We start from the raw sequence: 16,563 nt of genomic DNA, 5'->3' as shown, positions 1-16,563 counted from the left end.
AAATAGTGGCAGAAGTTGCAGTCGTTAGTGAGTTTATCAGAGACGCTTTTCGAATAAACATCAACTGAGTGCCTTAAAGTGTGTTGTGTTTTTCAAGTAAATTCGTGTACATTATAAATTGTGTCTGTATTTCTGAGAATTTATAAACGTGTATAAAAAAAACATTGAGTGGCTATTTAATTATGTTGTTGTTGTACATTTTAAATAAATAAAGAGTTGTTACAATTTTTAAACTACTAAACGGCTTTTATTTGCAATCAAAAGTATCCGGTTTATTTAAAGGAAATAAACCAGCGTTTTAAAAAGGTTAAAACGTAACAATATTAAACATAGTTAAGCTTAATCATGAAAAAAATATATTTAAACATTGATTATGCCTAAACTATGTTTAAAATTTTGATAAGGCCTTAGTGTTGGTTGAGTAATGAATGCTTAAGGATCAGATGAAATTCACTTTTTTCCATTTTCTCCTAAAGTCACGCTGTAGTCTGCTATCAATGGCTGTCAAACACAAACTAAATTAAGCAGTTTGTTAAAATTTTGACAGGAGTCAACTGACATATTGACAGTAGCAGTTCATTTAAGAGGCCGCCCTCGTATTAATATTTTTCAAAAACATAAGTATCATAATATAATTTCATCGAAATTGTATTGTAATAAAAATTATCTTTTAATGGGGGGTACATTAAGATTCGCCATTGCCGAATATAACATTCTTACTTTTATATTTTTGGTTTCAATTCTTTTTTTTTATTATTTTTCCTGTTGTTCTTATCATTGTTTGCGGTACGAAAATTCAATTATTTTATTAAAAAGTTAAAATATGAAAATTCCTTAATCGAGCCAAAGTGCCAATTGGCAATAAGAGTAAAACACAAGCAAATAAAATGGAAACTTTATACATTTGGAACATTTTTATTCGTATAATAAATGTGAGTATTTAACATCATAAAGATATTTTTAAGGACTGTACAATTTCTTACGAAATATATAGACATACACCTTTTGTTTTAAAAATGTATTTAAGAAATAATAAATGCCGTTATTAATTTATGATGCAAGCGATTGCAAGAATTTTAATGTTTCATAATTTGACAAAGAATATTTGATATATTGTTTGTTGAAATCAGGTATCGCGTTTCAAATTGATCACAACATCGGAGGCCATTTTTAGAGCGCTATTAGAAGGAATTTCCTACAACATGGGTCTAAATATCCCAGCAGTTAAGCAAGTAGTCAATATATCCATTATAGACAGTAATTGTAACTAATGTCTGATCACTTGGCTGACCCAAATTAATATATTTTGGGTCATTTGACAAGGATATGCTCTTTGTAGTGCAGAGATAAGTGAATTGATTACTTTATACATCCCAGGTAATCTAGCGTGAAGTCAATTGTCATTTAAGTGTCTCTAAATAATCTAGAGTGTAGTCACTTTAAACGTTTATTTCGTACTGCACTGTTACATATCACATTTTCGTTGGTTGGTCTCCTCTTAAACAATGAAATATTTCGTAGCTTATGTCATACTCCATTGATAGTTTTACGTTGTATTTAATTAGAATTTCCTCTCAATCATAGTCATAAAATCAATTCCATTCATACAACAAAATTTCAACATTCTCAGCTCTTAAATCGTGCCAACATTTTAAAATTGTTCCAAATAAAACACATTTAAATATCGATCGCATTTTAAAAAGGGTCTAGTTTATATGGCATTTATTAATTTTATGAAATAATTTATAGAGGAATAAATGTGTATTAAACAGTTATAGAATGAAGATGTATTTTATGATAAAACCTTTTGTGGAGTGAGTCACCGGATAAACAAATGTACATGAACACAGATAGCTTTCTGTGAATATTTATACATTTAAATATTTGTAGGTATGTGAGTGTGTGTTTGCTTGTAGAAGTAATTAAATTTTCTTACGAAAATGTCTAAATTTCTACTAAATTGTACGTTTAACTACGGAAATCATAAATCAGCAAATATCTTTATTCGTATATGTATAGGTATGTACGTATGGATTTATGTTAGAGTATGAGTGTAAAATATACCTGTATGTTAATTTACAAAATATTTATAGTCGCACAAATACCTATATATTCGTATACATATCGTATCTATATAAATAAACAACATTTAAATTATTAACACATAAAATATTTCAGTAACCTCTTTGATATGGATTCATATAAGGCGTGAGATTAACAAAGTTGGTTCACGACTTTAAGAAAGCATGAAAATATTGTTACTTATTTAGCAAGAAACATCTAAACTTTTCAAATTATTTGATTAGCAAATACGTTATGTACAAATAGTCCTATTCCATCTGATTCCTATTTAATTCCATTATTATAAATAATTCAAAAGGCACCATTGAATTGAACAAAAGTACCATAAACTCCCACTTATGGATTACCACTCACTCAGGTCCATATCCTCACCTAAAATGCAAAACAACGTATCATCAAAAAATTCGAAATTGATTTTATTATTGATTACGATTCACTACATCATATTACATATGTGTACAAACTTTAAACTTTTACTATCAAAAATAACCAAGTTATAACCAAAATTGAAACTAAAGTATCATCAAGTATATGATTTTCTTAAACAAAATAACGTATACGCTTTGAGTAATTAATTAATAAATCGGTTTTACCTTATTTTAGGTATTCTGGATCCTTATAGATAGCGGAGTCGATTAAGCCATGTCCGTCTGGCTGTCTGTTGAAATCAATTTTCTGAAGACCCCAGATATCTTCGGGATCCAAATCTTCAATAATTTTGCCAGACATGCTTTCGAGAATTTTGCTATTTAAAATCAGCAAAATCGGTACACAAATGTCTGAGATATGAGGAAAAAACCAAGACAACCTCGATTTTTGAATTATTTTTGAACTATATCTGGATTACTAAGACATTAATATAGACAATATGGATATCTAATGATAGATATTTCACATTTGCAACGACGTATATAAGACCATAGTAAGTTGGACCTACAATGGGTCAAAATCGGAAAAAAAAATTTTAACCCGAATTTTTTTTTCACAAAAAAAAAATTGAAAACCAAAAAAAAAAATTTCCAAAAAATGAAAAAAACAGCTGGAAAAAAAATTTAATTTTGTTTACCTAAAAATATTTAAAATTTTGAAGAAGGGTATATAAGATTTGGTGAAGGGTATATAAGATTCGGCACAGCCGAATATATCACTCTTACTTGCTTTTAAATAAATTTGTTGCAATTGAATATTTTTTGCAGTCTTAATGAAAATTTAATGAAGAACCATTTTTAGTTTAAAAAAACATAATAAAATTAAAAATGTATACATAAACTGCTTTTATAAAAAATAGTCTAATTTAAGTTTTTATTTTTTCATAAAAATTTATATTGTTGATACGTTTTTTTGTTTCAGAAAATAACAATTCAAAAAAACGTAAGCCACATATCTTAAATTGTGCTTTGAAAAAATTAGTTTTTTTTCATAAAATATATTTCTAGAGTCATTGTAATTCAGATTTGAAAATTTTGTCTCAATATCTCAAGTAGTTTTCATTTTATATCGTTTTTTACTTCTCCTATAAACTTATGAAAAGTGATGTTACGTTATTTTGCATTTTAGGTGACGATATATAATCATGTTTGTATGTTCATTGCTGAAGTAAATAGAAAAAGTACCATTATAAAAAGTACCATAAATAAAAAGTACCATAAAATCCCTCTTTGTATTCTAACTCACTTACAAACACATATGCTTAATGTTGTGTTTATAGGTCCATTATTATAGAAAATTAAAAAAAAGTACCACTAGTAATGAAAAAGTACCATGAAGTATCCCCTTGAATTTTCACTTACTTATGACAATATATCCTTAATTTTATGTTTCTAGGTCCATTGTTATAGAAAATTTAAAAAGTACCACTAAATACATTGTTAACGGATTCTTACTCATTCAGGATCATATGTGTCTAATTTCATGATTCCAAGTTCATTATTATAAATGTATTCAAAAAGTACCATTATAATAAAAAACAAGTAAGAGAGCTATATTCGGCTGTGCCGAATTTAAAATACCCTTCACCAAATTATACTTAAAAATAATTTTTTTTTAAATATTTTTAGGTAAACAAAATTTAAATTTTTGTTTTCGAAATTTTTTTATAAAAAAGTTTTTTTAAATTTTTTCTTTTCGAAATTGTTTTTTAATTTTTTTTTAAAAAAAGTTTTTAAATTTTTTTGTTTTTTAAATTCTTTTTAATTTTAAAAAAAAATTTTTTTTGGAAAAATAATTTATGATAAAACTCACGGCGAAGGTATAAAAATTACCATAAAATCTCCCCCTTGGATTCTTCATATTTCTATATATCTAGGCCCATTATCAAAGAAAATTAAAAAAGTACAATTAGAAGAATGAAAAGTTCCGATAGTTCAGTTCTCACATGTTGGTACCTAACTATTATCCCCTTTTCCTAACTCTAACTTCACTCAGATACATGTAAGCTAAATGTCGATAAGTTAAATAATTTAAAATATTAAAAAAGTAGCATTAGGAGAAAAGTACCAATTTATATTTTCCTTCTTGAACACCCATCAAGTTTGAAATTTAAAAATACTTATGTGCTGTTTTTCTATAGCGAACGAGTACTTTGAGTGGAAATTTAACATGTGTTTTGTTATTGCAACAAAAACAAAATACATGTAAAACGTCCACTCAAAGCGCTCACTCGCTATAGAAAAACAGCACATTAATTTTGACAAAATTGTTTGTAGTAGAGACATGTCTCAATCGATTAAAATCTGTGTTATGTTCTCAAGAAAAAATTATGATTAAAAAAAAGTACCAAACAGTACACTCTGTTAGTTAAATTTTGTATGAATCCAGGAAACCAAATTATCAAAATTGGCTTAATAATTTCAAATAAAATATATTTTCCCGTTTTGACCCACATTTTGGTACATTTTTTATCCCCATTACGGTGGTAAAATTTTACTCAAAAAAATGTCTGTATCATGATGGAAGCTCAAAATAAAATAACAATTTATGAAAAATGTATCAAAAATAAATACAATTTTTATTCCTTAAGGGTTCGAATTTCCTAAAAGTACCAATTTCATATTTGTTATTTTTTGATAAGTAAAAAATACCATTTAAAATTTGTTTCTATGTTTATTGCTTTAAAAGATACATAGGGTGCCAAAAAAGTGCCAAAAGATTCGAAATTCGAAAAAGTACAAAATACCTTTCAGTTTTTTTTAAAGTGGAGTAACATGCAATTTTAAGTTTTTTTGTATCTTTATTAGTATTGAAGATTTAAGGCTACCGTATGTACTCGATTTTACCCTTTTTTAGCCCCAAAACGATCGTATTTCCAAAAAATCCTTCTAAGTGGATCGTTTTGGGGAGGGAGATACCCACAGTTAAAATTTCATAGTTCTAGCTTCAGTCATTTGGGCTGTGTGATGATGAATCAGTCAGTCAGTAACGTTACTCTTTTATATACATATACAGTGGTGGCCACCAATTTAAGACAAATACTTGAATTTTTTTCATCAACTGAATTTTAAGTGCGATAGAGCCAAAATAAAAGGACCTCTAAGGGTATGAAATTTATTATTAATGTTTCTAGTTTCTGAAAAATGTTTGGAAAAATCGGTAAAACATATATGGACAAAGATATGTGGAAATACGTTGACCCACCTCAGCGAACATCCGCTGTTAATAACATGATATGACCGAAACTAATGGAACTAAAAATACGAAATTTGGTCCAAATATTTTATAATAATAAAAATATAATGATATAAATGTGAGAAAATATGTTTATATAAAAAAACTTTTTTTTGGTCAAGTTGTAGAAAAATTGTATGTATTCGTGGTGAATATGTATGAATTGACACAGTCGAATAAAACACACTTGTTTGTTAAAACAGTCCTCATGCATACATATTTGTGGAAATATTTGAAAAAATAATTGACAATCACGTGGAATTTAGCAAACAATTTTTGTCTTAAATTCGTGGCCACCACTGTATATATAGACAGTAATTGTCATTAAAGTCTGACCACTTGGCTGACTCCAATTTGTATATTTTGGGTAATTTTTTCGCTCATTGTAGTGCAAAAAGAAGTCAATTGGTTACTTTATATATCCTAGGTAATCTAGCGTGAAGTCAATCACTTTGTCTCTAATTAATCTAGAGAGCAATCACTTATTTTGTACTGCACTCTTTTGCGGATAAAATTCTCAGACAGTTTATTTTCTTTGTTCTTAAATTACTAGCGTGAAGCCACTTAATACTTTAGTGTCTCTAAATAACCTAAAGTGTAATCACTTTAAACGTTAATTTTGTACTATACTTTAGAAAGTAGAAATTTTACCCAAAAAAGTTATTTGTGGGCGAGTTATCGGTGGAAGTAGTTGCTTTAAAAATTATTGTAGAATATCGAATTTTAATAACTCAAGTAATACATACGCGTAAAAACAGTTTTTTGGCTCTCCTGAATAGTTGTGGTTTTTAAGATAGAGGGTTTTGAATATAGGCCCTCGATATATTACGGAATGTCTACAAAAACGGTTTTAGCCTTTTTTTAAAACAGTACAGAGTGCCTTCGTATTTCTGGTCCGATTTGGCATCATACCACTACAGAAAAAATGCCCTTGAGTGGCATTCAAACAATAATGTAAATTTTGTACCACCCAACTGTTCAGAACTTCGGCTTGAGAAAAGGTATTACAGGAAGCAACTATCAAATCTTTAAATGGAAGATTTCCGGATAAAGTGGATAAATTTAGAACATTATGACAATATGACATGATAGGATACCTTGTGAATCAACCAAGTATGTTGTCATTACTATCCCACCATCCACATTCACTCTATGACTAAAAGGTTTTCAATCCATAAGCTAAACATCTAACAAAATACCAATTCCCATAAAACAGGAAACAGGAATGTTTAATAAACCTAAATTTATATGAATCAAGAAAAAAAGGTTTAACACTCACACAGCCACATAAACACACATAAAGTGTCACAGAACGAGAAAATTCCGGCAGAGAGTCAGTGCAACATCATTTAGGATGAAATTAAAACACTGCCACATCATTAAGATAAAGAAGAACAAAATTATAATTTATATGTGCAAATTCCTTAACGATGCGAATGAATGAATGAAATGAAGACCTTTTTTAAGTCGACATTTTTGTTGTGGTTTCATTTGGCATCAATACTGAAGGTAATTTGTGTATGTGAGAGAAGAGTTAGTCATCATCGTTTTCCGTTGTGGAGGCCAAAGTTATGGAATTAATGAAATTTTATTTATATGTTTTGAATAAAAGGTTTTAATGTTTTAATCATGTTTTATTTAATTTATAACAAAATTGTGCCTAAAGAAAGACAATTTAAATTTTCATAACAAAGTATGATACAAATTTTGTAATGATCTTATATGAGAGAAGAGCATTTCGCAATGACTTTCAACGTACTTTACAATGACAACAACCTAGAGTTTTCATTAGATAGAAGTATTCTAATAATCAGGTTTATGGTGAAATTGAAAAATGATGAAATTGAAAATTGATGATCATGAGATGGAAGACTTTTTCCCATATATAATGAGAATATTTTTTCTTTTTAATAAATACACAATATTCCAAAAGAAATTGGAGCATAGAGCGATTAATACCGATAATTAGTTTCCTTTAAGGCGCGGATCCAGAGGGTAAAAAATAGGAATATCTTTCCCCAAAGCCATAATTTTTTAATATAACAAGTAAGAAAGTATGGTCGGTCAAGCCCGACCCTACACTAAGTAAAAGAGCAAAAACATTTTTATTTAAAAAATTTCAAAAATTTATATTTTTGAGTGATTTTCGGAAGTGGGCCTTATATGGGGGCTATGACCAATTATGGACCGATCACCATGAAATTAGGTCGTGTGATTTATGTCTATATTAAAGTTAAGTATGTTGAATTTTGTGTGTATACCAAAATTTTTAAGCGATTTATGCACGTTAAAGTGATTTTCGGAAGCGGGTCTATATGGGAGCTATGACTAATTATGGACCGATCCTAACAAAATTTGGTGACATGAATTTTGTATATATATAAAACTTATTTGGAGGGGAATTTGTGGAAATACATATATAAATTAAACATTTGTGAACGATAAAGTCCAATTTCGGAAGGACATTTGTATGGGGGCTATGTGAAATAATGGACCGATTTCAGCGAGTTTCAATAGGCTTGGTTCTCGGGCCGAAAAAATAATATGTACCAAATTTGATCGAAATATTTTCAAAATTGCGAACTGTTATCTGCTCAGAAGTTTTAAATGGATAGTCAGCCAGACGGACGGACGGAAGGACATCGTTTAATCGACTCAGAAAGTGATTCTAAGTCGATCAGTATACTTGAAGGTGGCTGTTACACTAATATTTTTGGGCGTTACAAACATCTGCATAAACGCATTATAACCTCCCACTATGGTGGTGTAGGGTATAAAAATTGGAAAAATATAATTTAAATTTATTTGGTTGGTGTATGACTTAAAAATGCGTGATTTTTTCAAATGTTTAGCTTTTGTTTGGAAACATTTATAGAATATAAATTCATTTAAAGTAATGGCCATTGTTAGCTATGACGTTTTCTGACAACATATGGATTCCGAGCAAAAAGAACTGCTCATCTGTTGAGGCCAAGAACGAATCAAACCAACATCAAATACTCCATTCCAAAGTTAAGCGTATCCCAGAGATAGCGTTTTGCATCGATCGAAATAAATAGTAGTCGGACGGGACATCTTGACAATAAAGCGGGTGAGGCAAAACTTCTCAACCACTTCATTCTAAATACTTTTTAACAGGTATTGCAATATGTGGTCGAGTGTTGTCATGATGATATATGTATGTGTTATGGTTTCATATCTGGCTGCATAATCTGAACGCTTTTCTGCCAATGCTCGCTTCAAATGAATCTGTTGCGTTCGGTACATGATGGTCTGGTCAGATTTCAGCAGCTTATAATAGATAGAACCTTTTGCTCGCACCGAATACAGAGAATTACCTTAGAATTTACCTGCTTTTGGATATATCCTGCTGCTTGCAAACAGTTTGAAATTGCTGATTGAGTAGTTCTCAATGATTTTGTAGGCTCTTGTTGAGTTTGACAACAAACTTCATGGAGTATTGGTCTTCAAACTTTTTTGGCTGCCCTGGGAGATCCTTCCCTTCTGTGTTAAAATCATCACTTCTGAACCGCACAAACTATATATGTATATGCTGCTCTATTTCGTTATTTTCCCCGTTATTACGGTAAATATGAGTAAAGAGACAAACAATTTACTTATTGTGATAAACAAGAACGTGCAGTTGTCTTTTGTTTGTTTTTATTCCAACGCACAGTGGTATGAGAATAAAAAAAGAGGGAAATAAATCTGTAACTTCTAAACCCTTACGCCGATTTGAATGAAATTTCACATGCGCAAAGAGGAAGTATAGTCGAGTTTAAGTTTTGAATTTGGACCTCATGACCCCACCAGGAGCGTGAATTTTCTATTTAAAATGAAAAAATAAAAACAAAAGTCAAGTATCCCGCAATTCGCCAAAAAATCTTGAAAAATCCCAAAAATGGGATTTTTTCGTTTTTTGGCTATAATGTCCATAATAGGGACGGGGTTATCGGAACACTTTACAAGATAATTAAGAACTTATTGGGCCATCTAAAATAGGTTACTATATTTTGATATCGAGTATGCGATTTGAGAATTTTTGCCCTAAAGTTGAATTTTACATAAAAAATAGGCATTTTTTGAATGGACCTGATCCCATCGGTATCAAAAATTATAAATGTTTGTTTTCATTTAAAATATTTGGCGTAAAGTTAGCTTTTCAAAAAGTACAAATTCATTATACATCCTCTTTTCCCAAAAAAATTGCCAAATCATGATTTTTAAACACTTCTTTATTTACTTGATATATAGATCTATTGTTAATCCTATAAAAGAAAAATGGATAAAATCGGAGAATATTTGGAACCGCGGTCACCAAAAAACTGGTGTAGGGTGGGTAAAAATGTTGAAAATTAAATTTTCAAATGCGAATATCTCCTAAGCTATAAGAGATAATTGATAGCTACGACGAGGTTTTATGTAGTGCTCGACGAGGAGATTCTGTATGTGTAATTTAATTTTTAAATCGGAACACAAATGAAGAAATATGATCATTTTAAAAATTGAACATACCCGAGGTGTCCTACTTTGGGAACCCCTGGTCCCGCTCCTGTGAAATTTCATTCAAATCAGCGTAAGGGTTTAGAAGTTACAGATTTATTTCCCTCTTTTTTTATTCTCATACCACTGAGCAACGTATTTCTACAATAACCTGGTATATAGAGGGTTAAAGAAGTAAAATATAACTTCCCTCATAACGATTCGTTGGTACAAAATTCGAAATTTTTGAAGCAAAAATAACTTTGTCTTTTACACTATAATGATCAATAACTAAGTGAGAATAAGTGACAGATATGTAAATAAGATACGAGGGAAACACAGGTTTTTGATAAAAAATTTAACTGTTAGAAGTAGTCTCCTTTGAGCTCTATACACTTTGTTAAAAGTTTCTCCAATTTTTTTATCCCTTCCAAAAAATAAGATTTGCCGCGTTCTTTAAAATAGGTATTTTTGAGAGATAATTTCATCCTTGGATTCAAATCACATTCCGCCGGGCCATTTCTTCAGGTCGATAGTGTGTTGGACTATTAATCTGAGGGTTGCGAGTTCGATTCTCGTCAGAGACTCTGGGTGTATCTGCAAACAAGCAAAACGTATCGCAGTTTGTGTTTGTTTAAAAAAAAAATTCACTCGGGGCTATATCCGGAGAATAGGGTGGTAGAGGTTGCAATTCGTAGCCTAATTCATGGATTTTTGCCATGGAAACTGTACATGTGTGCACCCTCACATTGTCCCGGTGAAAAATAACATTTTTTCTTGGCAAAATGCGGTCGATTTTTTTCAAATCCTGATAATATCGACCCAATAAGTTGGCATAATATTCGGCATTGATTGTTTTACACTTTTGAGGATAGTAAATGTTGATTACACCACGTAAATCCCAATAAAACGTAGCTATGACTTTATTAGCTGACAAAGCCAACTTGGGCAACTATTTTGACAGCTGTTCGGTCTCTGGTGTGTTGTGGTGAATCTACAGTTATAAAACGGTCGTCATTTTTGCTATTGAACAACGCCAAACGCTCCAGCGAAGTTGTCACTGGATTCCGTTTGTACTCGATTGTGAGCAAACCCAAATGATCATTCAAAATTGAAACCACGGAGTTAAGTGAGATGCCTATGTCTTCCATATAGACTAGACAATAGTGTGCTGGACTATCATTCTGAAGCTTGCGGGTTCGATTCCCACCAAAGACTCTGGCTGTATCTGCAGACAAGTTTTGTGTTTGTTAATGTATAAAAAAAAAACTTTCAATCTCCGATCGGTCAACACCATATCGTGAATTCTGGTTGTATAGAGCGTCCTGTTTCTTTCTTATCACTAATTAATTCAAATATGGATACCGACGTTCTTTTCAATTGGTCAATAATGTGAACAGTTTGAATATTCCCCATAAAATAAACTAACCTTTTTTAAATTTTTTATAATTATATCAATGTTTTATTTTTTTCAAAAATCCTGTTTAATGATCGGCTTTGGGCAAATGAGCACCTTCGGGTTGGAAACCATTTTCATCAGCAACATAGTTGACGGTGAATTTTTCGCCAGTCTTCTCATCAACCCAGGAGAAAGAACCGTGAACAACGATGGCTTCGTGTTCGGTGCCAACATCCTTCAAATGACCTTCTTCGGACTTGACGGTACCATCGGAGGTTTCGGAAACAAAGTTGTAGCTTTCAGGTTGAACATCGGATTCTTGTTTGACGATCTCAGCATGGTGTTCAGCGGGAGCAGCCAAAGCTACGGCGAAAAGGGCAGCGAATACAATGAAGAATTTCATTTTGTTTTTTTTCTGTATTATTCGTATGTTGAACACAAACTGAATGATGCTCTTCTCCAAAAATGCAGCCGTTTTTATACGAGTCTTCTCAAAAAATTTCTATAGGGAGCGAATAATGCTAAAGTTCATCTAATTTTTTTTAAATTAATTCTACATGTGTTTAGTTAGTATAATATTTTAAATAAAACTGGTTGCGATCTTTTTTCTTATTCTAAGTTAATAGAACAATGTTCATATTTGTGCATAAAAAAAATGGAATAGTTTAATGGAATAATAAAACAAAAATATTTAGAACCTGTTATAATTTATTGTTTTCTAAAAAACAAGAGTAAATTGATGTTTTTTTTATATTTTTGTTAATTTTTGTTTATTATCTAAGATTGTATGATGATAAAAAGTGCAAATCTTTGTACATAAATTTGAGTATAATTTTTTGTTTTAACTAAGTAATGGTGAATAATTTTATTAGATATTTGCTAGGAAATTTGGCAACGTTGTCAAATATTATTTAGTGGTTTTACCAGTATTTCCAAATTTTTAAATAGACTTTTTTTTTAAGGATGTTACTATGGAGAGTGAACATTATTCAACTTACAATTATATACACTGAATCAATTAAGTCTCCGTACAGAAATACATGTAATATAAACTAGCAATTTATGGTCACTTTTCAATACATAAAAAAATACAAACATTTTCATTAAAAACATAAAAATTTACATAAATTCAATAATTGTACTAGAAGTATCACCAAAAAAGTATCCGTACAGTTGACCGTTTTAAGGCAAGGAACCCCAATATTAAAATTAATTGCATTTAATATGTGGTAGGTCCTCCTTGCTGAGCAATTGCAGCATTTAAATGGAATGGACCAGCTTTGTTGTTGTCAGGGAATGCAAAAATAAGCAAATTTCAATGGATAGAAATAAAATTATTATTTACCTGCAAAATTAAGGAAAATGTCTAACTGAAATCAATGATATTGTAAAAAGAACACGCTCTTCCATTCAGTACGTTATTCATATAAAATATAAAAAAAACCGGAACAATGGCAAATAAACCAAGAAATCACCGTCCAAGAAAACTAGACCACCACTTAGAGAGAAGAATTGTACGATTTGTTGAAAGTAATCCAAAAATTAGCGCATGTGTAATTGCGGGAAACTTGAAAACTAGTGATGAATTAACGGTAAACCCCCAAACTGTAAGAAACGCTCTTACTCACTGATGAGTCAGTGAATGAGTGAGTGAATGAAAGAGTCAGGCCTTGTATTTTTAAATATATAGATGTTTAAAAAAAAGACCAATAAGTCTATCGTATGTATACTTTTGTGACGGTGTGTATATCCCACTCACATCCCACTAAGCGACCAAAAACCTCTTAAAGAAAAAAAATTAAAAATGGGCCCATTTTTTAAAAAAAAAAGTCAAAACTGTTTCTAATTTTGTATAAAACATTCAAAAATTGCATATTTTGTATCCATTTTGAAAAAAAAGTCAAACAAGTTTTTGATTTCAAATTTGGGACACATTTTGCTAAGAGCAATAAGTTACATGGATGAGAAAAAACACCTGCTTGGCCAAAATATAAAATTTTGACCCCCCCTAACTCAAAGAGTTCTCCACCGATCTTGTTGAAAAATTGTGTCTGAATTACTATCCAATAGAACTAACATTGGTGCATATTTCATCCCGATCGGAAGACATCGATTTCAAAAGTTGGTTCACTTGACATCAATTTTTCAAATCGGATCGAGAATAAAAATTTCGCATAATTTTTAATTTTGCAGATACCACAGATATTGAAGCTTGTGTATAAATTCCAACTTCAAAATTTAAACTCAGCTACACCTCCTTCCTCTATAGCCATGGGAAATTTAATAAAAATAGACTATCACAGTTTTATTTAAACTTTTTTCAATTCCCAATTTAATTTTCTTTTTCAAAATTAAAAAAAAAAAACTTTTTCAAATTTTTTTTTAAAAAAATGTATGACAAAAATATTTTTTATGTAAACAAAATTTAATTTTTTTCAAAAAATTTAAAAAAAAGAATTTTGAATTTATTAGTGCAAAAAAAATTTATGACAAAAATATTTTTTCCGATTGTGACATATTTTAGGTCCAAATTACTATAGGCTTATATACATCGTAGCAATGGTCTTTGAAATATCTATCCTTAAATATCCATATTGTCTATATTCATGACTTAGTAATCCAGATATACATAAAAAATAGGCCACAAAATCGAGGTTGTCTCGATTTTTTCCTTATAGCTCAGCCATTTGTGGCCCTATTTTCTCTATTTTTCCCGATATATTGATGCATCATTCATGTTTGTAAGTTATTTGGGAGCTACGGAATGTTGATTTCAACATACAGACGGACATGGCTATATCGACTTCGCTATCTATAACGATCCAGAATATATATACTTTGTGGGGTCGCAAATTAAAAATATAGAAATTACAAAAAATTTATAAATATGAGACATCCATGCATGGCGTATGATTATATGTAATTACTTAATATAAATCATACAACCCATAGTAACATTATTCTTCGACATATGAGGAGCCGCAGAACAGAAGGTACTTTTTGAAAATTTAAAAATTTTGGGAAATTGATTTTTTCTAATATTATAAAAATACTAAAAAATTAAATAGTACAAAAATTCGTACCTTTTGTTCTGCGGCTCCTTATATTACATATGAATGCAAAAAAGGCATGTATACCAGGTTTTTAAAAATCCATTTCTTACATAATAATGCTAAAGTAATCTATTTCCACCTATTAACAATTGTTAAAAAAAATCTTAATTTTCAAAACAAAAGTTACCTTTTGGTAGGAAATAAAATTTTGTACACGAGTTCTTTATAGGGTTCATCGAGCTTCAAAATTCGGATTTAATTTAAGATGAATGTAAAATTGTGTTTTTTAAATTTTTACAAAACTGATCTCATAGTAATGACTAGGGAAATCGGAAATATGCTCTAAAAAAGCGTTCTAAGCTCTTTAAATATGCAGTAAAAACTTTAAAATATACTCTTAAAATTCAAAAAATATGCTCTTAAAAAAAAAAATTTACATTATTTTTAACCAAAAAATATACTTTTATTTAAAAAATCAACACAATTCATTTCTAAAAAGGTAAAGTAACATAAAATAAACAAAAATAACAAGAACTAAAACAAGTATAGCAAAAAATAAATACAACATAAAAACAATAGGAACTAAACTTATGAAAAGGCCTCGAGAGGTATTTTTTGATGATATTTTATATAAATATAAAGTCACATCTTCAATTAAGGTTACTATTGCAATAAATTACAAAATATTGACTTAGATTTTCAAATAAAAATCATTGTCTATTGGATCTGCAAACATTTTTATACATAGAAAATGTTCTTTCGATATCAACTGATGTTATAGGAGCAAATTTAATAGATAATATTTCTTCAACACTTAATTTTGAAATCTGTGTTGAGGAAAGTCCTTTAAACTGCTTACAAATGTTTTCTTTAATTTTTAATTCTTAATTTGTTCCTATTATTTGTTCAAATTTTATTTTAATTTTAGTTTTAACACTACAATTTGGTATTTTATCAATACTAGGATCGCCTGGTGGTCAAAATTCGACCACTGATAACGAAATTATACAGTTACTTTGAGTATACGCAACAATATTTTTCACGTTTGTGTACAAATACACGTGTATTTAGATGTGCATAAACATGTTGTTGTTGTTTTTCAAGCAAATTTAAAACGCTTTTTAACACTTTTATTATATTGTGCACAATCTTTTAAACCATATACATAGGTTTCATCAATATTGGTGGACAATAACATACTTAAAAATGTACCACAAAAAAACGTGTGACCTATTTATATATAAGATTTTTAAATTTTTGTTCCATTAAATTATACTGTTCGGTCATTGTAAGCCCAGCTATTTCACGTTATAAAAATAAGGTAATTTTTTATTGTAGGTGTATTTAAACCTTTAGCAATGTTAATAAACTGAGTCTCCTCAGCATTTAAAACTTCACAAATTTTTTCAAAATTGTTGGCGTAATAATTAACAGCTGAAAGCCATGTTCCCCAGCGAGTTACAACAGGCTCTGGTGGCAGTTGGTAAAAAGTAGTAAACAAAACGGCGGATATTTGTTTCGTACTAAGTTTGGCAGTAAACAGTCAAAATTTCACATATAAAAGCAAGCAGCTATTGTTTTAGTGACTACACCTTATTAAATTTATCAAATTACATTGACACAATATTCACAATGGAAGTTATAATTTTAATGTGAATATTGCTGTCTTTGTTTCTCATATTATATTTTATATATTGTGCTATTGTACATTCTCTTAATATTAAAGAACGGTTAAGTTTGAATTAGAACTAAAATTTGATATTTATATGGTGCTATTATTAAAAAGCTTAAAACCCATCTATTTTTCAATTTTGAATTTTAAACAAAGGAATAAAAACCTGTAACACTACAGCGAAAAATAAGTAAGACAAAATTTGTTTTTGA

The 16,563-nt window shown here is 29.7% G+C and overlaps 1 protein-coding gene across 1 annotated transcript; it reads right to left on the bottom strand.

The window, feature by feature from the left end:
* Positions 1 to 11,687: 11,687 nt before the first annotated feature.
* Positions 11,688 to 12,083, bottom strand: LOC135953682 (larval cuticle protein 65Ab1-like). Its single transcript, XM_065503652.1, has one exon. It carries the CDS (start codon positions 12,027 to 12,029, stop codon positions 11,712 to 11,714), a length of 318 nt encoding a protein of 105 aa, XP_065359724.1. The 5' UTR covers positions 12,030 to 12,083; the 3' UTR covers positions 11,688 to 11,711.
* Between the last annotated feature and the right edge of the window lie 4,480 nt (positions 12,084 to 16,563).

The sequence above is a fragment of the Calliphora vicina genome, chromosome 3, assembly GCF_958450345.1.
Source record: "Calliphora vicina chromosome 3, idCalVici1.1, whole genome shotgun sequence".
Classification (NCBI taxonomy): domain Eukaryota; kingdom Metazoa; phylum Arthropoda; class Insecta; order Diptera; family Calliphoridae; genus Calliphora; species Calliphora vicina.
Note: the sequence above shows the minus strand (reverse complement) of the source record. Positions and strands in the feature narration are given on the sequence as shown.